This window comes from Mobula hypostoma, chromosome 12 (genome assembly GCF_963921235.1).
Source record: "Mobula hypostoma chromosome 12, sMobHyp1.1, whole genome shotgun sequence".
Taxonomy (NCBI): Eukaryota; Metazoa; Chordata; class Chondrichthyes; order Myliobatiformes; family Myliobatidae; genus Mobula; species Mobula hypostoma.
The window spans coordinates 114,682,704-114,704,508 of NC_086108.1; the positions used below are offsets into that span (position 1 = coordinate 114,682,704).

At 46.0% G+C, this 21,805-nt stretch overlaps 2 protein-coding genes across 2 annotated transcripts in view; one reads left to right on the forward strand and one right to left on the reverse strand.

Moving 5' to 3' along the window:
• The window catches only part of LOC134355077 (leucine-rich repeat and IQ domain-containing protein 3-like), a 58,031-nt gene extending 51,763 nt beyond the window's left edge, over window positions 1-6,268 (reverse strand). Inside the window, exon 1 of the mRNA XM_063064815.1 lies at window positions 6,225-6,268. Coding sequence (XP_062920885.1) covers window positions 6,225-6,266 — 42 coding nt within the window. The 5' untranslated portion in view covers window positions 6,267-6,268. The remainder of the gene's footprint in view (window positions 1-6,224) is intronic.
• A 71-nt stretch (window positions 6,269-6,339) lies between these two features.
• tnni3k (TNNI3 interacting kinase) overlaps window positions 6,340-21,805 on the forward strand; it is a 176,613-nt gene continuing 161,147 nt past the window's right edge. Inside the window, exons 1-3 of the mRNA XM_063064821.1 lie at window positions 6,340-6,533; window positions 12,019-12,186; window positions 13,821-13,913. Coding sequence (XP_062920891.1) covers window positions 6,431-6,533; window positions 12,019-12,186; window positions 13,821-13,913 — 364 coding nt within the window. The 5' untranslated portion in view covers window positions 6,340-6,430. The remainder of the gene's footprint in view (window positions 6,534-12,018; window positions 12,187-13,820; window positions 13,914-21,805) is intronic.

Sequence of the window (21,805 nt, forward strand, 5' to 3'; positions counted from 1 at the left end):
AGGTAGTATACCCTTCCTCAAGTAGGGAGACCAGAACTGCACACAGTACTCCAGGTGCGGCCTCACCATTACCCTGTACAGTTGCAGTATAACCTCCCTGCTCTTAAATTCAATCCCTCTAGCAATGAAGGCCAATATTCCATTTACCTTCTTGATAACCTGCTGCACCTGCAAATCAACCTTTTGTGATTCATGCACAAGCACTCCCAAATCCCTCTGCAAAGGGGCATTCTCCATTTTTTTACTATTTAAATAATAATCTGCTCTTTCATGTTTCCTTCCAAAGTGGATAACCTCGCATTTACCAACATTGTACTCCATCTGCCGGACACTTGCCCACTCAATCTATCTATATCTCTCTGAACACTCTCAGTATCTTCTGCACAATTTGCTTTTCCACTCAATTTAATATTGTCAACAAACTTAGATACACTACATTCGAACACATCTTCCAGATTGTGAACAGCTGCGGGCCCAGCACCGACCCCTACAGCACACCGCTCACCACTGATTGCCAACCGGAGTAACACCCATATATCCCAACTCTCTGCTTTCTATTAGTTAACCAATCCTCTATCCATGCTAATACATCACCCCCAACCTTATCTTATGGATTAGTCTTTTATGTGGCACCTCACCGAGGCCTTCTGGAAATCCAAATAAATAACGTCCATCTGTTCCCCTCTATCCACTGTGCTCATTATATTCTTGAAGAACCCCAGTAAGTTTGTCAAACATGACCTGCCTTTGCTGAATCCATGCTGCATCTGCCTGGTGGATCCATTTCTTTCCAGGTGCCTCACTATTTCTTCTTTAATGATAGCTTCAAGCATTTTCCCAACTACAGATGTTAAACTAACTGGCCCACAGTTACCTGCCTCTGCCTACGTCCTTTTTTGAACAGTGGCGTGACATTCACCATCTCCCAATCTGCCAGGACCTGCCCAGACTCCAGAGAATTTTGGTAAATTATCACCAAAGCCTCTACTATAACATTTACCATTTCTTTCAGTACCCTGGAATGCATTCCATCAGGACCAGGGGGCTTCAGGCCCACAAGGTTGCTCAGTACTACCTCTTTAGTGATAGCTATTGTATCGATGTCCTCACCTCCCATCGCATCCATAACATCTCTCTTTGGCAAGTTAGATGTGTCCTCCACCATGAAGACCGACACAAAATAGTCAGTCAAAGCCTCGGCAATTTCCTCATTACCAAATATCAGTTCCCTCTTCTTGTCCTCCAAGGAACCCACATTCACTTTAGCTACCCTTTTCTGCTTTTATAACTACAAAAACTTTTACTATCTGTTTTCAAAAATGCAAACATGAGGAAATCTGCAGATGCTGGAATTTCAAGCAACACACATAAAAGTTGATGACGAACGCAGCAGGCCAGGCAGCATCTCTAGGAAGAGGTAGAGTTGATGTTTCGGGCCGAGACCCTTTGTCAGGACTAACTGAAGGAAGAGCTAGTAAGAGATTTGAAAGTGGGAGGGGGAGGGGGAGATCCAAAATGATAGGAAAAGACAGGAGGGGGAGGGATGGAGCCAAGAGCTGGACAGATGATTGGCAAAAGGGATATGAGAAGATCATGGGACAGGAGGCCTAAGGAGAAAGAAAAGGAGGAGGGGGGAAAACCAGAGGATGTGTGTATATAAATAAATAATATACAATAAATAACTGATGGGGTACGAGGGGGTACATTCTTTTTCTCTCTCTCCTTATGAAAGCTAACACCCCATAAGCTTTCTTAACTACCCTATCTACCTGTGAGGCAACTTACAGGGATCTGTGGACATGTATTCCCAGATCCCTCTGCTCTTCCACACTACCAAGTATCCTGCCATTTACTTTGTACTCTGCCTTGGAGTTTGTCCTTCCAACGTGTACCACCTCACACTTCTCCGGGTTGAACTCCATCTGCCAATTCTCAGCCCACTTCTGCATCCTATCAATGTCTCTCTGGAATCTTTGACAATCCTCTACACTACCTACAACACCACCAAGAGACACAATGTGATTAGGGATAGTCAGCATGACTTTGTCAAGGGGAGGTTGTGCCACACGAGCCTAATGGAATTCTTTGAGGATATAACAAAATACATTGATGGAGGTAGAGCAGTTGATGTAGTGTATATGGATTTCAGTAAGGCATTTGATAAGGTTCCCCACGCAAAGCTCATTCAGAAAGTAATGAGGCATGGGATCCAAGGTGACCTTGCTTTGTGGATCCAGAATTGGCTTGACCACAGAAGGCAAAGTGTGGTTGTGGATGATTTGCATTCTGCATGGAGGTCGATGACCAGTAGTTTTCCGCAGGAATCTGCTCTGGGACCCCTCCGCTTTGTGATTTTTATACATGACCTGGATGAGTGAGCTACAAGGGTGGGTTAGTAAGTTTGCTGAGTACACAAAAGTTGAGGGTGATGTGGATAGTCCGGACAGTTACAGTGCGACATCGATAGGGTGCAGATGGACTTCAACCCAGGTAAATGTGAAGTGATTCCTGTTGGTAGGTCAAGTTTGAAGAAAGAATATAATATTAATGGTAAGACTGCCAAGGGGCAGTGTGGGGAATCAATGAGACCTTGGGGTCCATATCCATAGGACACTCAAAGCTGCTGCACAGGTTGACAGTGTCATTAAGAAGGCGTACAGTGCAATGGTACTTCATCAACCATGGGATTGAGTTCAAGAGCCGTGAGGTAATGTAAAGGCTATATAAGATCTTGGTTAGACCCCACTTGGAGTACTGTGTTCATTTCTGGTCACCTCACTACAGGAAGGATGTGGATACTATAGGGAGAGTGCAGAGGAGATTTACAAGGATGTTGCCTGGATTGGGGAGCATGCCTTATGAGAATCAGTCGAGTGAACTTGGCCTTTTCTCCATGGAGTGATGGAGGATGAGAGGTGACTTGATAGAGGTGTACAAGATGATGAGAGGCATTGATTATGTGGATAGTCAGAGGCTTTTTCCCAGGGCTGAAATGGCTAGCACATGAGGGCACTTTTTTAAGGTGCTTGGAAGTAGGTACAGAGAAGACGTCAGGTATAAGTTTTTTTACGCAGAGTAGTGTGTGCATGGAATGCACTGCCAGCGACAGTGGTAGAGGCAAATAAAATAAGGACCTTTAAGAGACTCTTAGATAAGTATGTGGAGCTTAGAAAAATACAGGGCTATGCGGTAGGGAAATTCTAGGCAGTTTCTAGGGTAGGTTACATGGTTGGCACAACACTGTGGGCCAAAGGGCCTGTAATGTGCTGTGATTTTCTATGTTCTGTGTCTCAAGTTGGCAAAAGTCCACCTGGATGTTCCACAACACTTCTGGGACAATGTTCTGTAGACAGAGGAGACAAAAGTTGAACTTTTTTGGCAGAAATGCACACTGCTATGTTTGGAGGAAAAGGCACTCAAACCAACACCAAACCCTTATCCTAACTGTAAAGCATGGTGGAAGGAGCATCATGGTTTGGGGGTGCTTGCTGCCTCAGGGCCTGGGCAGCTTGCAATCATTGACGAAACTCTGAATTAAAAATTGTATCAAGCCATTTTACATGAGAATGTCAGGATTGTGGCCCGTCACCTGAAGCTTAAAAAAAGATGATGCAACAAGACAATGATCTGAAACACAAGAGTAAATCAACATAATAATGGTTTAAAAAGAAGAAAATTCATGTTTTGGAATGGCCAGACATTAACCCAATTGCGATGCTGGAGCACTACCTGAAGAGGGCTATTCATGCAAGTTATCCCAGAAGTATTGATGAACTGAAACAGTTTTGTATGGAGGAATGGTCTAAAATTCCTACTTGCCATTGTGGAAATCTGATCAGCAGCTACAGCAAACGTTTGGCGATGGTTATTGCTGCTAATGGAGGTTTTACCAGTTACCAGGGTTCACATCCTTTTTCCAGCCTGGACTGTGAATCATTAAACAAGGTGTTCAATAAAGACGTGAAAAGTAGAATTGTTTGTGTGTTATTAACTTAGGCATGTTGTGCTTGTCTATTATTGTGACTTAGATGACGATCAGAGCTTGTTTTATGAGTAATTAATGCAGAAAGACAGTAATTGCATTACTTTCTTATTTTTCTTAATTACTTTCTTATTTGGCTTCTGTTGGTATTTAAAAGCTTCCTAATCCCCTAACTTCCCCCTAATTATTGCTGTACTCTATGCCCTCTCTTTGACTTTTATGCTGGCTTTGATTTCCCTTGTTAACCATAGTTGTGTCATTTTCCTTTAAAATACTACTTCTTTGGGATGTATATATCCTGTGCCTTCCGAATTGTTTCCAGAAATTCCAGCCATTGCTGCTTTGCCATCATCCCTGCCAGTGTTCTTTTCCAATTAATTCTAGCCAACTGATAGAGTGTATAATATCTGACCTAGTAGAGGTGTAAAAGATGATGAGAGGCATTGATCGTATGGATAATCAGAGGCTTTTCTCCAGGGCTGAATTGGCCAACATGAGGGGGCATCGTTTTAAAGAGCTTGGAAGTAGGTACAGAGGGGATGTCAGGGGTAAGTTTTTCACACTGAGTGTGGTAAGTGTGTGGAATGTATGGATGGCGACAGTGGTGGAGGTGGAAACAATAGGGTCTTTTAAGAGACTCTTAGATAGGTACAGCACAACACTGTGGGCCAAAGGGCCTCTAATGTGCTGTAGATATCTATGTTCTATGTTAACGCCTCTCTCATTTTCCTTTTCTCTTCTGTAATACTGATACATGTGACTTTAGCTTCTCCTCAAATTTCAAGGTGAATTCGATCACATTGTGATGACTTACCTCCAAGGGTTCTGTTAACTTAATCTCTCTAAACAATTCTGGTTCACTGCACAACACCCAGTCCAGAGTAGCTGGGTCCTCAACCACAAGCTGCTGAAAAAGCCATCCCGTAGCATTCTAGAAACTCCCCCTCTTGGAATCCAGCACCAACCTGATTTTGCCATTCGACCTGCATATTGAAATCCCCCACGACTATCGTAACATTGCCCTTTTGGCATGCATTTCCTATCTCCTGTTGTAACTTGTAGACCACATCCTTACTACTCTTTGGGGGTCTGTATACAACTCCCATTAGGGCCTTTTTCTCTTGCAGTTCCTTCGCTACATCCAGAGCAATTCAACACCTTCTGACCTGATGTCACCTCTTTCTAATGATTTACCTCCATTTTTTATCAACAGAACCCTCTGTCTTCCTGCTTGTCCTCTCGATACAATGTGTATCCTTGGACTTTAAGCTTCCAGCTATAATCTTCTTTCAGCCATGATTCAGTGATGACTACATCATACTTGCCAATCTGTATCTGTGCTACAAGTTAATTGACCTTATTTATTGTGCGTATTCAAATATAACACCTTTAGTCCTGTATTCACTTTTTCAATTTTGATCACCTTTTATGTCCTTGTCACCAATTTTCCCCTATTATCAGCCCCTCCTTGCTTGGAGTCTCATTACACATTGCCTCTGTTTGTAAACCAACTACCTCATCTTCAGCATGATCACTCCAATTCCCATCCTCCTATAAAATTAGTTTAAACCCACTTGAACAGCTCTAGCCAACCTGCCAGCAAGGATATTGGACCTCAGGTTCAGGTATAACCCATCCCTTTTGTACAGGTCATACCTTCCCCAGAAGTGATCCCAATGAGAAATAAATCTGAACACCACCCCATGAACTAGTTCCTCTGAGGCACATATGCCAAATCATCCTATTCTAACTCACTGGCACGTGGCATAGGCAGCAAACCAGAGACTATGACCCTGGAGGTCCTGTTTCTCAGTTTTCTAACTAGCTCCCTCTGATGTTCGCACATATTGAAGCTGTCAAACTCCTCTTTAAAATAGAGAATATGATGCGAACCGTCCCCCTTGCTGAAGTCAATGGTCAGCTCTTGTTTTGTTGACATTGTGGTCCTGACACCATGTCTCCAAGCTGCAGAGGTTCAGAGGGGTTGTGAGGAACATTTTCCCAGTGGAGGGGGTTGGAAAATGAAACCCACTGTCTGGGGCTAGTTGGAAGCAGACACTCTCATAATAACGAACAAGTATCTTGACGGTCACTTGAATCGCAAGGCAAAGAAAGGTACAGACCAAGCGGTGGGTGGCCGATTATGGATATGGTGGGCCGAATAGTCTGCCTCTGAGGCTCTGTCCTCCCGCCACAACTTTGCCCACCCTCAGCCCCGCTGCGCTGCCGGTCTCCCACTCGCCTCACTCCGGTCCGGCTTCGCCGAGCATCCGCGCCGCGCCATCGCTCCAAGGCCCGGTTGCTATGGAGACGCGGCGCATGCGCATCCGCGATCATCCGGCACTGCCCCGCTGACGTTGACGCCAACCTGGCCTGACCGCGCCGCTGTTCCTCAGGGCAGTCCGGTTCCTGCCCCGCTGCCCCGTGAACTGACCGGGGGCTGGTGTGATGGACGACGCGGAGCAGGGGGAGACCGGCTGGATGGAGAGAGGGACCCAGAGGCGGGCAGAGGAGACGAGGCGACGGCTGCGAGCTTTCCAAAACATTCGAGGTAAGCGCGCCGTGTCCGCTGCCCGCCTCACCCACCCTTCCACTGCTCCCCTCCCCACTCCCCCGACCCTCTCCCCCTCCAACCATCCACTCTCCAACTCTCTCCCCCTCCCCTTCTAACCTTCCCCCTCACCCTGCAAGCCTCCAAACCAAAAGAGGTGGGGGTGTGACACTGTTGGTCAGAGATAGTGTTACGGCTGCAGAAAAGGAGGACACGCTGGGGGGATTGTCTACGGAGTCTGTCTGTATCTTGTTTTACGGCGGTTGGCATCCAGCTTAATGGTGTATTACCGCCACTTGTCTATGGAGTCTCTGTGGGTGGAGATTAAGAACAAGAAGGGGCCAATAACTTTACTGGGTGTTTTTTATAGACTGTCCAATAGTAACAGGGAATAGTAACAGCAGACCGATTGAATAACTACTTTGGTTCTGTCATCACTAAGGAGGACATAAATAATCTTCCGGAAATAGTAGGGGACCGAGGGACAGGGAGGGGAAAGGGAGGCATTTATATCAAATATAAAAGAGTGTTGCAGTTACTAGGGTAGGTAATGGAAACAGAAGAGAGGAAATTGTGTGGCCTAGGTTAAGGCTGGGGCATTGTGCATTAAACAAAACATTGAAAATGATAGGGAAACACCAGACAGGATTGTGTGAGGAATGTCAGGAAGAGGAGTCAGTAGAACATGTAGTTTTGTGTTGTAGGAAGTATGGGATACAGAGAGAGATGATGAGAAATAAATTAAGGGAGTTGGGGATGCAGGAATTCACATTAAAAGCGTTGCTGGGCATGGGTGAGAGAGCACAAGTCCGGGTATTTTTAGCGTTTTTAAGGGGTACAGGGGTTTTTTATAGAATATGACGAATAAACAGGAATAGGATACTATGATGGTCAAAGATGGGAGGGTGAAGTGTAGGTTTGTATATATATATGTGTGTGAGAGATTGGGTGAAGGAATTTAGACTGTATGTCTAGTGCACATTCTGGAGCAGAGGGTGGCGGTAATGCACCATTAAGCTGGATGCCAACCGCTGTAAAACAAGATACAGACAGACAGTAGGGGACCGAGGGTCTAGTGAGATGGAGGAACTGAGGGAAATACATGTTAGTAGGGAAGTGGTGTTAGGAAAATTGAAGGGATTGAAGGCAGATAAATCCCCAGGGCCAGATGGTCTGCATCCCAGAGTGCTTAAGGAAGTAGCCCAAGAAATAGTGGATGCATTAGTGATAATTTTTCAAAACTCTTTAGATTCTGGATTAGTTCCTGAGGATTGGAGGGTGGCTAATGTAACCCTGCTTTTTAAAAAAGGAGGGAGAGAGAAACCGGGGAATTATAGACTGGTAAGCCTGACATCGGTGGTGGGGAAAATGCTAGAGTCAGTTATCAAAGATGTGATAACAGCACGTTTGGAAAGCGGTGAAATCATCGGACGAAGTCTGCATGGATTTGTGAAAGGAAAATCATGTCTGACGAATCTCATAGAATTTTTTGAGGATGTAAGTAGTAGAGTGGATAGGGGAGAACCAGTGGATGTGGTATATTTGGATTTTCAAAAGGCTTTTGACAACGTCCCACACAGGAGATTAGTGTGCAAACTTAAAGCACATGGTATTGGGGGTATGGTATTGATGTGGATAGAGAATTGGTTGGCAGACAAGAGAAAAAGAGTGGAAATAAATGGGACCTTTTCAGAATGGCAGGCAATGACTAGTGGGGTACTGCAAGGCTCAGTGCTGGGACCCCAGTTGTTTACAATATATATTAATGACTTAGACAAGGGAATTAAATGCAGTATCTCCAAATTTGTGGATGACATGGAGCTGGGCGACAGTGTTAGCTGTGAGGAAGATGCTAAGAGGATGCAGGGTGACTTGGATAGGTTAGGTGAGTGGGCAAATTCATGGCAGATGCAATTTAGTGTGGATAAATGTGAGTTTATCCACTTTGGTGGCAAGAACAGGAAAACAGATTTTTATCTGAATGGTGGCCGATTAGGAAAAGGGGAGGTGCAACGAGACCTGGGTGTCATTGTACACCAGTCATTGAAAGTGGGCATGCAGGTACAGCAGGCGGTGAAAAAGGTGAATGGTATGCTGGCATTTATAGCGAGAGGATTCGAGTACAGGAGCAGGGAGGTACTACTGCAGTTGTACAAGGCCTTGGTGAGACCACACCTGGAGTATTGTGTGCAGTTTTAGTCCCCTAATCTGAGGAAAGACATTCTTGCCATAGAGGGAGAACAAAGAAGTTCACCAGATTGATTCCTGGGATGGCAGGACTTTCATATGATGAAAGACTGGATCGACTAGGCTTATACTGTCTGGAATTTAGAAGATTAAGGGGGGATCTTATTGAAATGTATAAAATTCCAAAGGGATTGGACAGGCTAGATGCAGAAAGATTGTTCCCGATGTTGGGGAAGTCCAGAACGGGGGGTCACAGTTTGAGGATAAAGGGGAAGCCTTTTAGGACCGAGATGAGGAAAAACTTCTTCACACAGAGAGTGGTGAATCTGTGGAATTCTCTGCCACAGGAAACAGTTGAGGCCAGTTCATTGGCTATATTTAAGAGGGAGTTAGATATGGCCCTTATGGCTAAAGGGATCAGGGGGTATGGAGAGAAGGCAGGTACAGGGTTCTGAGTTGGATGATCAGCCATGATCATACTGAATGGTGGTGCGTGCTCGAGGGGCGAATGGCCTACTCCTGCACCTATTTTCTATGTTTCTAACAGGGATATTGAGGGGCAGATAGGGAAACAGATCCTGGAAAGGTGTAGTAATAACAGAGTTGTCGTGATGAGAGATTTTAATTTCTCAAATATGATGGGGTGGAGTTTGTTAGGTGGGTTCAGGAAGGTTTCTTGACACAATATGTAAATAAGCCTACAAGAGGAGAGACTATACTTGATTTGGTATTGAGAAATGAACCTGGTCAGGTGTCAGATCTCTCAGTGGGAGAGCATTATGGAGACAGTGATCATAATTCTGTCTCCTTTACAATAGCATTGGAGAGAGATAGGAACAGACAAGATAGAAAAGTGTTTAATTGGAGTAAGGGGAATTATGAGGCTATCAGGTGTCATAATTGGAAGCTTAAATTGGAAACAGATGTTCTCAGGGAAAAGTATGGAAGAAATGTGACAAATGTTCAGGGGATATTTGTATGGAGTTCTGCATAGGTACCTTCCAATGAGACGGAAGTTATGGTAGGGTACAGGAACCGTGGTGTACAAAGGGCTGTAATAAATCTAGTCAAGAAGAAAAGAAAAGCTTACAAAAGGTTCAGAGAGCTAGGTAATGTTAGAGATCTAGAAGATTATAAGGGTAATAGGAAGAAGCTTAAGAAAGAAATTAGGAGAGCCAGAAGGGGCAATGAGAAGGTCTTGGTGGGCAGGATTAAGAAAAAACCCAAAGCATTCTACAAGTATTTGAAAAGCAAGAGGTTTAGACGTGAAATAATAGGACTTATCAAGTGTGACAGTGGGAAAGTGTGTATGGAACCAGAGGAAATAGCAGAGTTACTTAATAAATGCTTTACTTCAGTATTCACTATGGAAAAGGATCTTGGTGATTGTAGTGATGACTTGCAGCAGACTGAAAAGCTTGAGCATGTAGATATTAATAAAGAGGATGTGCTGGAGCTTTTGGAAAGCAGCGAGTTGGATAAGTCGCCGGGACCGGATGAGGTGTACCCCAGGCTACTGTGGGAGGCAAGGGAAGAGATTGCTGAGCCCTTGGTGATGATCTTTGCATCATCAATGGGGACGGGAGAGGTTTCGGAGGATTGGAGGGTTGCGGATGTTGTTCCTTTATTCAGGGAAGGGAATAGAGATAGCCCAGGAAGTTATAGACCAGTGAGTCTTACCTCAGTGGTTGGTAAGTTGATAGAGAAGATCCTGAGAGGCAGGATTATGAACATTTGGAGAGGTATAATATGATTAGGAATAGTCAGCATGGCTTTGTTAAAGGCAGGTCGTGCCTTACGAGCCTGATTGAATTCTTTGGGGATGTGACTAAACACATTAATGAGGGAAGAGTAGTAGATGTAGTGTATATGGATTTCAGCAAGGCATTTGATAAGGTACCCCACGCAAGGCTTATTGAGAAAGTAAGGAGGCATGGGATCCAAGGGGACATTGCTTTGTGGATCCAGAACTGGCTTGCCCACAGAAGGCAAAGAGTGGTTGTAGATGGATCATATTCTGCATGGAGGTCGGTGACCAGTGGTGTGCCTCAGGGATCCGTTCTGGGACCCTTACTCTTCGTGATTTTTATAAATGACCTGGATGACGAAATGGAGGGATGGGTTAGTAAGTTTACTGATGACACAAAGGTTGGAGGTGTTATGGATAGTGCGGGGGGCTGTCAGAGGTTACAGCAGGACATTGATAGGATGCAAAACTGGGCTGAGAAGTGGCAGATGGAGTTCAACCCAGATAAGTGTGAGGTGGTTCATTTTGGTAGGTCAAATACAATGGTAGAATGTAGTATTAATGTTAAGACTTTTGGCAGTGAGGGGGATCAGAGGGATCTTGGGGTCTGAGTCCATAGGACGCTCGAAGCAGCTGTGCAGGTTGACTCTGTGGTTAAGAAGGCGTACGATGTATTGGCGTTCATCAATCATGGAATTGAATTTAGGAGCCGAGAGGTCATGTTGCAGCTATTTAGGACCCTGGTCAGTCCCCACTTGGAGTACTGTGCCCATTTCTGGTCGCCTCACTACAGGAAGGATGTGGAAGCCATAGAAAGGGTGCAGAGGAGATTTACAAGGATTTTGCTTGGATTGGGGAGCATGCCTTATAAGAATAGGTTGAGTGAACTTGGCCTTTTCTCCTTGGAGCGACGGAGGATGAGAGGTGACCTCATAGAGGTCTATAAGATGATGAGAGGCATTGATTGTGTTGATAGAGGCTTTTTTCCAGGGCTGAAATGGCTGCCACAAGAGGACACAGGTTTAAGGTGCTGGGGAGTAGGTACAGAGGAGATGTCAGGGTTAAGTTTTTTTACTCGGAGAGTGGTGAGTGTGTGGAATGGGCTGCCGGCAACGGTGGTGGAGGCGGATACGATAGGGTCTTTTAAGAGACTTTTGAGAGACATGGAGCTTAGAAAAATAGAGGACTGTAGGTAAGCCTAGTAATTTCTAAGGTAGGGACATGTTCAGCACAACTTTGTGAGCTGAAGGGCTTGTATTGTGCTGCAGGTTTTCTATGTTTCTCCCCTCCCCTCTCCCCCACCCCCACTCCAACCCTCGCCCTCTACCCTACCCTACTCCAACCCTTCCCTTCACCCCCCCAACCCTTCACCCCCCCAACCCTTCACCCCCCCAACCCTTCACCGCCCCCAACCCTTCACCCCCACCAACCCTTCACCCCCCCAACCCTTCCCCCCCACTCCAGCCCACCGGCCCCTGTTTCTCTGTCCTTTTGCCCCTCCATTAACACTCTCACCTCTTGCTGATAATGCCCTTCTGTTGTGCTTGGCAGGGCAGGAGGTGAGGCCGGGTGAGTTCTGGGATGCAGTGATCATTACTGCTGCCGACGGAGAACAGGAGTATGCATTTCTTCAGCAGATCGCCAGCAAGCTGGAGAGGAGGGAGCTCCCCCTTGGAGTTCGCTATCATGTTTTCGCTGATCCAGTGGGACCAAAGATTGGTATGAACAAGCCCGGGTGCAGGATGGCATTTGAACTAAACCTTGGCAGATCTCTGCCTGGTTAAGTGTGGAGCTCAGGTTGGTTACTACACTCGGGGAGTATGCAGAGGAGGTTTTCCAGTAAATGAGCGCAGGAATCGACCATGCTAAGGCTTTATAAGGCGTTGGTCAGACCACATTTGCAGTATTGTGAGCAGCTTTGGGCCCCTTTTCTAAGAAAAGATGTTCTGGCATTGGAGCGGATCAAGAGAGGATTCACAGGAATAATTCCAGGAATGAAAGGGTTATCGTATGAGGAGTGTTTGATGGCTCTGGGCCTGTACTTGCTGAAGTTTAGAGTAATCAAATTCCTAACTCTGTCATCACCACTCGACAAGGTCACAGCTGATCCATTCTTCCTAAACTTTAGCTCCAACATCTCTCAAGTAGCTTAACTCAAGCCAGGGCAAAGAGCCCATTTGATCAGCACTGCATCAATACCACCCTCCTGAACATTCATTCCCTCTTCAACCAAATACACTGCAGCTACTCATCCAGCCTATTCTGACGGATACTCCCAAATCCACCAGCTCTACCTTCAGAAGAAAATGACAGCAGTTTCTCTTCAAATCCCAAATAATCCTGATTATCACTGGGGTTAAACTTCCGAACTCCCTCCCTACCAGCACTGTGAGGGCATCATCACCAGAAGTACAGCAGCGGTTCCTGAAGGCAGCTCAGCAGGAAGTACAGCCAGGTGGTATGTGAGACCAGGTGAGGGGAGAGGGGAAAGTGTACAAGCTGCAGGTGAGGGGGAGGGTGGGTGTGACGGGGAGAGGGGAAAGTGTACAAGTTGCAAGTGAGAGGGAGAGGGGAAAGTCTACAAGCTGCAGGTGACGGGGAGAGGGGAAAGTGTACAAGCTGCAGGTGAGGGGGAGCTGGGTGTGTTGGGGAGAGGGGAAAGTGTACAACCTGGAGGTGAGGGGGAGAGGGGAAAGTGTACAAGCTGGCAGAGAAGGGAATGTGTACAACCTGGAGGTGAGGGGGAGAGGGGAAAGTGTACAAGCTGCAGGTGAGGGGGAGAGGAGTGTGTTGGGGAGAGGGGAAAGTGTACAACCTGGAGGTGAGGGGGAGAGGGGAAAGTGTACAAGCTGGCAGAGAAGGGAATGTGTACAACCTGGAGGTGAGGGGGAGAGGGGAAAGTGTACAAGCTGCAGGTGAGGGGGAGCTGGGTGTGTTGGGGAGAGGGGAAAGTGTACAACCTGGAGGTGAGAGGGAGAGGGGAAAGTGTACAAGCTGCAGGTGAGGGGGAGAGGGGAAAGTGTACAAGTTGCAGGTGATATGTGAGATCAGATGGGTGTGTGGGGGTGAGGGGATGAAATGAGAAGCTGGAAGTTGATGGGTGGAAGGAGTAAAGGAGAGGACAGTGGACCACGAAAGGAAAGGGAAGGAGAGATGGCAGCGGAGGGAAGTGATGGGTAGGTGAGGATAGGACTTCCACCAGTCCTCTGTTACACTACTGAAACCAGCCTTCCCTCGATTCAAGACTTTTCCTTGAGGACTAACCTTATTCCTTTTTGCTAACTGTGGTAGGGTCTTGAACTAACTGCCATGGAAGTATGGAAGAAATGTTGATCATTGTTCTCTTTACTCAGGAAATGGAGGATCTACACTTCACGCTCTCCTTCGATTGGAAAAACTCTATGGAGATCAGTTGGATGGCTTCAGAATTCTATTAATCCATGCTGGTAAACATAATCATGGTTTTACTCAATGCCAGTGGTTCAAAGGGAAGATCTTTAAGTTAGCTGAAAATCCAAATAAAACAGCAAATCCTGGGAGCGCTCAGCAGGTCAGTTCAGGCAGCATCTTTGGAGAGAGAAACAGTTAATGTTTCAAGCTGAAGACATAGTAACGCAGAAGATAAACACGAGATTCTGCAGATACTGGAAAACTTGAGCAACTTGCACAAAGTGCTAGAGGTAGTCAGCAGGTCAGGCAGCATCTGTGGAGGGGAATAAACAGTATGTTTTGATGCTGTGTGAGTCAGAATTTGTCACATTTACAAGAACATATAGGAGCAGAAATTAGGTCATTTGGCCCATTGAGTCTGCTCCGCCATTCCATCATGGTTGATTTATTATCCCCCTCAACCCCATTCCCCTGCCTTCTCTCATAACTTTTAACAAATCAAGAACCTAGCAACCTCCACTTTAAATATACCCAATGACTTGGCCTCCACAACCATCTGGCAATAAATTCCACAGATTCACCAACCTCTAGCGAAATAAATTCCTACTCATCTTTGTTCTAAAGGGATGTCCCTCAATTCTGAGGCTGTGCCTTCTGGTCCTAAACTTCCCCACTATCGGAAATATCCTCTCCACATCCACTCTGTCTAGGCCTTTCAATATTCAATAGGTTTCAACGAGATCATAAATACTGAAATGTACCGTGAAATGCATCATTTATGTCAACAACCAACACAATCCGAGAATATGCTGGAGGGTCAGTGAATGTGCTCACCCTGCATCTGGTGCCAACACAGCGTGCCCACAACTCACTAGCCCTGACCCGATGTCTGGTATGTGGGAGGAAACTGGAGGAAACCCACGTGGTGATGGGGAGAACATACAAAGTCCTTACAGACAGCAGTGGGAAATGAACCCTGATCGGTGATCCCTGGCACTATAAAGATTTACACTAACCACTACACTACTGTACTGCCCTTGCTCAGTTTCTCCAATATTTTGTGTATTGCTCAGTAGTGCAGAAAGGTTCCCAATCTGACGGAGAGAACTGCCAGTGGACCTGAAGTGTGGGATGATACTCCAGCTGGAGCATGAGTTGATGAGCATTCACATGATGTGTCTCCCTAATTAGCCGATGATGTGTTGGTTGCTGCACAATGTCCTGACCCCACCCTGCAGAACCAGTGAAAGTGTCCTCATCCACAATGACCAGCAATGAGGATCAGCAGCTTTTCCAACAGATGTTACACAACATCAGGTACCACATGCCATCCATTGAACATCTGGCTCTGTGCCACTCAACATCTGGTACTGAGTGCCAATCACATAGCATCAGTGAAGAGAAACAGTGTTTCTTTACCACAGAACCTTTCTGAATGACGCAATGTTATTGATCCTGCTATACATTTTGTGATCTGTGCTGTAGATGATAAGTCAAGACTTCTCTTCCCTCCTTTTCTCATCAGTTAAATGGGAGACTAATAAAGGCCAACACACTATGTAGCTTCTTAACAACCCGATCAACTTGGCTGCAATTTTGAGGAATCTATTAACTCTGAATTCTGCCTTCAAATTCGATATTCAAAGTGAAGTGATTCAGTTTGGAGGGTCAAAATTCAAGGCAGAATACTCTGCCTTCAAACTCTGGTTAGGCAATACTTGGAATATTGTGTTCTGTTCCAGTCTCCTCACTATAGGAAGGATGTGAAAGCTTTAGAAAGGATGCAGAGGAGATTTACCAGGATGCTGCCTGGATTGGAGATCATGTCTTATGTGGATGGGTTGCGTGTGCTAGGGCTTTTCTCTTTGGAGTGAAGCAGGGTGAGAGAAGACTTGATAAAGGTGTACAAAATGTTGAGGCACATAAATCGAGTGGACAGTCAGAGACTTTCCCAGGGCATAAATGGCTAATACGAGGGGGCATAATTTTAAGGTGATTGGACGAGGTATCGGGGATTGGGATGTCAGAAGTAGGTGTTTTTTTTTAATCAGAATGGTAGTGTTATTGCCTCACAGCTCCAGATACTCCGATTCAGTCCCGATCTCTATCTTCATGTTCTCCCTTTGAGCACATGGGTTTCCTCCTGGTTTTAACGTCTCTGCCCACATCCCAGAGAGGGGTAACTCAGCAGATTGAACCATGTCAATCTAGGTAGCCTCCAACCTGATCAATCACTCCAACTTCTGATAATTTTTTCCTTCTCCTCCTTTCCTCTTCTTCTATTCCTACTCTGGCCTCTTCTCATCTGCTTATTACCTTCCCGGTGCCCTTCCTCCTTTCTCACGTAGTCCACTCTCCTGTCCTACCAAATTCCTTCTTCTCTAGCCCTTTACCTTTTTTTTTACCAGCTTTTCATTTACTGGCTTTTCACTTGGCTTCACCTTATCACCTTCTAGCTTGTCCTCCTCCTCTTCTCCCACCCCCACCACCTTATTTTGGCTTTATCCCCCTTCCTTTCCAGTCTTGGCCAGAAATGTCGACTGCTTATACATTTTCATAGATGCTGTCTGACCTGCTGAGTTCCTCCAGCATTTTGTGTGTGTTACTCTGGATTTCCAGTATCTGCAGGATCTCTTGTGTTTACGAATTGTCGATGTTTTGGTTAAAAGCTCTTCTGCATCAGAATTCCTTTTCTCCCACAAGTGCTGCTCAACCTGCTGAGTTCTTTGGCAGATTGTTTATTGCTCCAGATTCCTGTAATTGCAGTCTCGTTTATCTGTGGGTTAATTGGCCTCTGTAACTTGTCCCCAGTGTGCAGGTGCGTGGTGGAATCTGCAGGGAGTGGGTGGGAGTGTAGGAAGAACGAAATGGGATCAGTTTAGGATTAGTGTCAATGGATAATTGATAGCCAGCGCAGACTGGAGGGGCCTTGTGGCCTGTTTCTACACTGTTTCACTCTGACTCTCTCCTGCAGGGGGATATAGCCAGCGTTTACTGAGTGCTAGTGCACTGGGGAAGATCTTCATGGCTCTGCCTCTGGGTGAGCCTGTCTACCAGATGTTGGAGCTCAAACTGGCAATGTACATCGACTTCCCTGTGCACATGAAACCTGGGGTGTTAGTGACATGTGCCGACGATATTGAGCTCTACAGCGTCCTCGGGGCCAAGGCAGTTTGCTTCGACAGGCCTGGGTTCACTGCCTTGGCTCACCCATCCCCGCTGTCCATCGGCACCACGCACGGCGTCTTTGCCCTGGAACCTGGCTCATGGGTCAACGGACAGCCAGAACTGGAGTACAGACTCTGCCACCGCTTCCTGCACAAGCCCAGTGTGGAGACGATGTGGGAGGCTGGTGTGGTGTTCCCCTCAGCCCGGGGGCAGGCCTCCAGTGGGGACACGGAGCCTGGGCACTTTGTCTACACTGACAGTGTCTTCTATTTTGATCGCATGATAGCCAGGCGGCTGCTGACCATGCTGGAGGAGATGGGCCCTGTTGGCTGTGAGATTGATGCATATGGTGACTTTCTACAGGCGCTAGGGCCTGGAGCTGTAACAGAGGCCACTGGATCTAAGGTAGACATCAAGCAGGAGCTCCCAGCATTCAGGCAGAAGATCGCTGCCTCACTCTGGGGGACACCGCTCCATGTAGCCACGCTTAACAACTCTGTCTTCTACCATCTGGGCACAGCATGGGAGTACCTGTGTCACCTCACGGCTGAAGGGAGTTTGAGGGAGCATCTGGGGCTAACACCCAGCCCTGATGGGTTCTCCCAGCTCCCTCCAAAGGTGGGAGGCATGGTCCCCTGCATCATGGGAAGCCTGCTGGGGCCCAGGTGCCTCGTCTCACCTGGCAGCGTGGTGGAATATTCACGGTTGGAGGCACATGTCACCGTGGGTCCCAATTCCATCGTCAGTGGGTGCTGCCTGGGTGAGGGCACCACAGTGCCACCAAGTACCTTCCTGGTCTCGCTGAGTGTTCCAGGGGGCTTTGTCACAGCCATCCTTGGCACGGATGATGATGTGAAGCGCACCGCTCCATCTCTGTCGGAGATTGGCCATTTGCATCTGCTGGGCCTCGATCTCGGGGAGGTTGCCAGACGCTTGGGACTGGCCGTCTCTGAGAGTCTTTTCTCCGGGGCTGGAAAAGCCAAGCTCACGCTGTGGAATGCCAGAGTTTTTCCAAGCTCGCGAGTGAGTGCTGAAGACTCGGTAGCGGCGGCCCTGCAGATGTTGGAAGTGTTGAGGAGTCCCTTGGCTCCTCCACTCAGCAGTGATGATCAGCGACTGTCCATCGAGGAAATGCTTCAGCACAAGGACGTGCAGAGCATGCTGAAGTTCAGGCAGCAGCTGTTGCAGGACATTGCCTCGGAGAGGTACCAGCAGGGAAAATAATGTCTACCTTAAATATGGGTCACGATTCTGAATCACTTTACCAACCTTTGACAAATTGCAAGTGCCTTTTATTTCACCAAAAGACAGAGCTGAGACAATATCGGTTCCTGTTGTGAATCCAAACAACTGAATGTTCTTGCCAATGTTCTGTAAGTTCCTCAGAATCTGGTTTATTATCATTAGCATATGCCATGCAATTTATTGTTTTGCGGCAACAGTACAATGCAATACATAATAATTACTATAAATTACAACAATAATATAAAAAATAGTGCAAAAGTGATAAAGTTTAAGGGATTGGGGGATTCTCAGATTCCTGTAAACAATGGATTCAGTACTATGTCTGTGACTTCAGTGTGTTTGAATAATGTCTCACAGCTGCTTTCTTTGGAGCAAGATAAGTGTTAAAGTTCGCCCAGATCCACACATGATGTCTCTGGGCTTTTCACACTTTTTGATTTTGACAAAAAGCAGTACCTGATGGAAATTAGAACATTCCTTTCTTAATTAAAGCACAAATTTGACGGATGTTCTTATCTTTGTAATTAAGTTGTGGCTCCAGCAAACCAGGTAAGACATTCTTTTCTATAATTAAGGTGGCTGGAGTGTCTAACAAATTGATTGTACTTTTGTATCAATAGTCCATTGACTTGACCGGAATGATTATCAAACTGATTGTTCTTTTGTATTGGTGACCTTATAACTTCTGACAATTCTGACATTGGGCAGTGAACTTGTAGAACCGCCGGGGAGATAAGAACGGGTCTCTCCCTGATGTCGGGTCCAAGTTCACTTACTGGCTAAGCTTGAAGAAATAAAGGGGTGAAAAGATAAGTAACGATCATTTTGTGCTGTCGTTATTTGATCCAGCAAAGTTACGTTTACAAAGGAGAGCAAAATTGTGAAATAGTGCATGAGTTCATAGACTTCAGAAATCTGATGGCAGAGGGGAAGAAGCTGTTTCCAAAACATTGAATGTGGGGCTTCAGGTGCCTGTGCCTCCACCCTGATGACTGTAACGAGAAGAGGGTATGTCCTGGATAGTGAAGGTCCGTAATGGATGCCGCTGCCTTCAGGCATTGCCTTTTGAGGATGTCCTCAATGTTGGAGAGGCTAGCACCCAGGTGGCTGAGGTGGTTGAGCTTATAACCTTCTGCAGTTTTTTCCGATCCTGTGCTTTGGAGCCTCCACACTGGACGGTGATGGAACCGTCTGAATGCTCTCCACTGTACATCTGTTGATCTATGTACACAGTATCAGGAGAAAATTACTCCTATCATAAGTCCAAACAACTGAATGTTCTGGCCTTTTCTAAGTTCCTGTATTTGTCTCTGTAAATGTTGGATATTTGCCCTTTTTCTCCCAAGCTTCCTCCATGGATTGGTCAATACCTTCAAACCACTAACCCGGCTGTTTCAATGAAGATGAGGTCTGACTTCTAAAGGCTCCATCCTCCAAGGAACCTGTGGTTCGATGTATGGTGTCCATTCCTACTGGCTGCCCTTATTCATCAGTCAGCGATCAAACAGAGTGGGCTGTCCTTCTGTAGAAAGGGGGAGTGTTGACTAGATGGAGTAAAAACATAAAATGCTGGAAACATTCAATGGGTCAACCAACATTTGTGGAGAGAACACAAAAGGAGCAAGAATAGGCTACCAGTCCCTCAAGCCTTCCTTGCCATTCGAAATGATCGTGGCTGATCTACAGAGGCCTCAACTCCTCCTCTGTTCCCCACCACCTTCAATTCTATGATCTATGTGCAACTTAAATGTATTTAATAATACAGCCATGGGGACAGAGAATTCCAGAGATTCACTACTCTACCCCACACCTCAGGTTAAAATGACTGGCTGTTTATTGTGTACCCCGTTCCCTTGTTTGTGACTCTTTCGTTGGTAGAATCATCTCAGTGTTGATCCTGTCAAGCACCCCCTTAGGATTTTGTGTTTGAGTCAAGTCACATTTTGTTCTTCACATCCCCAAAGAATACCAACCCAGTCTCTAACCTCTTCTGACAACTGTCCCATCCCAGGAATTAGCCTGGTGAATCTCCTTTGAACTGCCTCCATCATTTTTTTTCTCTCATGAACCTTCTCTGCCTCCTCTCCAATGCCAGCATATCTTAGATTAGGAACCCAAAACTGGTCACAATACTCCAAGTATGATCTGATCAATGCCTTATAAAACCTAAGCACTATATTGTTGCTTTTGTATTCAGTCCTCTTGAAATGAATGCTAACATTGCATTTGCCTTCCTTACCGCCAGCTTGACCTTCAAATTAACCTGTGGGGAATCTTGCATGAGGACTCCCAGGTTCTCCTGCACCTCTGGAGTTTTGAATTTTCAAAATACTATAAAATAGTCCACACCTTTATTCCTTGTGCCAAAGTGCATGGCCATGCATTTCTCTACATTATATTCCATCTGCCACTTCTTTGCTCATTACCTCAATCTATGTCCTTCTGCAGACACCATGCCTCCTTAACACTGCCTGCCCCTCCCCCATCTTCGTATTGTCCGCAAACTGAGCTCCAAATCATCAAATCCTTCCTCCAAGTCATTGACAAACAAGGTAAAAAAAAAGTCCCAACACTGACCCATGCGGTACACCATTAGTCACTGAGAGCCACTTAGAAGATGCCCCCTTTATTCCTACTTTTTGTCTCCTAAAGATCATCCAATCTTCTACCCATGTTGGTACCTTTCTTGTAATACCATGGGCTCTTGTTACACAGCCTCGTGCAGCACTATGTCAAAGACCTTCTGAAAATTCAAATAAACATCCACTAACTCCTTTGTCTATCCTGCTTGTTATTTCCTCAAAGAATTCCAACAGATTTATCAGGCAAGATTCCCCCTTTAGAAAACCATACTGACTTTGGCCTGTTTTATCCTGTGCCTCCAAGTATCCCAAACTTCATCTTTCATAATGTTTCCAACCACTGAAGTTAGGCTGACTGGCCTATAATTTCCTTTCTTCTGCTTTTCTCCCTTCTGGAAGAGCGGAGTGACATTTGTAATTTTCTAGTCCTGAGGAACCATTCCAGAGTCTAGTGATTCTTGGAAAGCCTCCACATTCTATTCACCCTCCTCTTTCAGAACCCTGGGGTGTGGTCTATCTGGTTGATATGACTTGTCTACCCTCACTTTTAAAGGCCAATTTATACTTCTGCGTCAAATCTACGCTGTAGCCTGACGCGCGCCTCCCCAAAAGGTAACTCGCAGCGACACAGACCACAACTGTGATTGGTCCGCTTGGTAGCATCGCATTTCCTCCTACGCTGCAATAGCTTGCCATTGGGCGACTGAAGGGCAGGGAAGGAACTCTGGCTGCAATGCTTTCCATAAAGCTTTACAGACCTCTGAAATTATGGAGGACCCTGTGCTTAACGCCAGTTTGTAGTTAGCTGCTACAGCCTGTTGACCTTCACCTGAAGCTAAAGCTCAAATGGTGATTGCCAGTCTCTGAGTATACTGTGTGTACACTGATGCAAAATAAATGGTTGGAGATGATGAACCAAATCGTCAAAGAATATTTGAAATGCATTTCCTCGT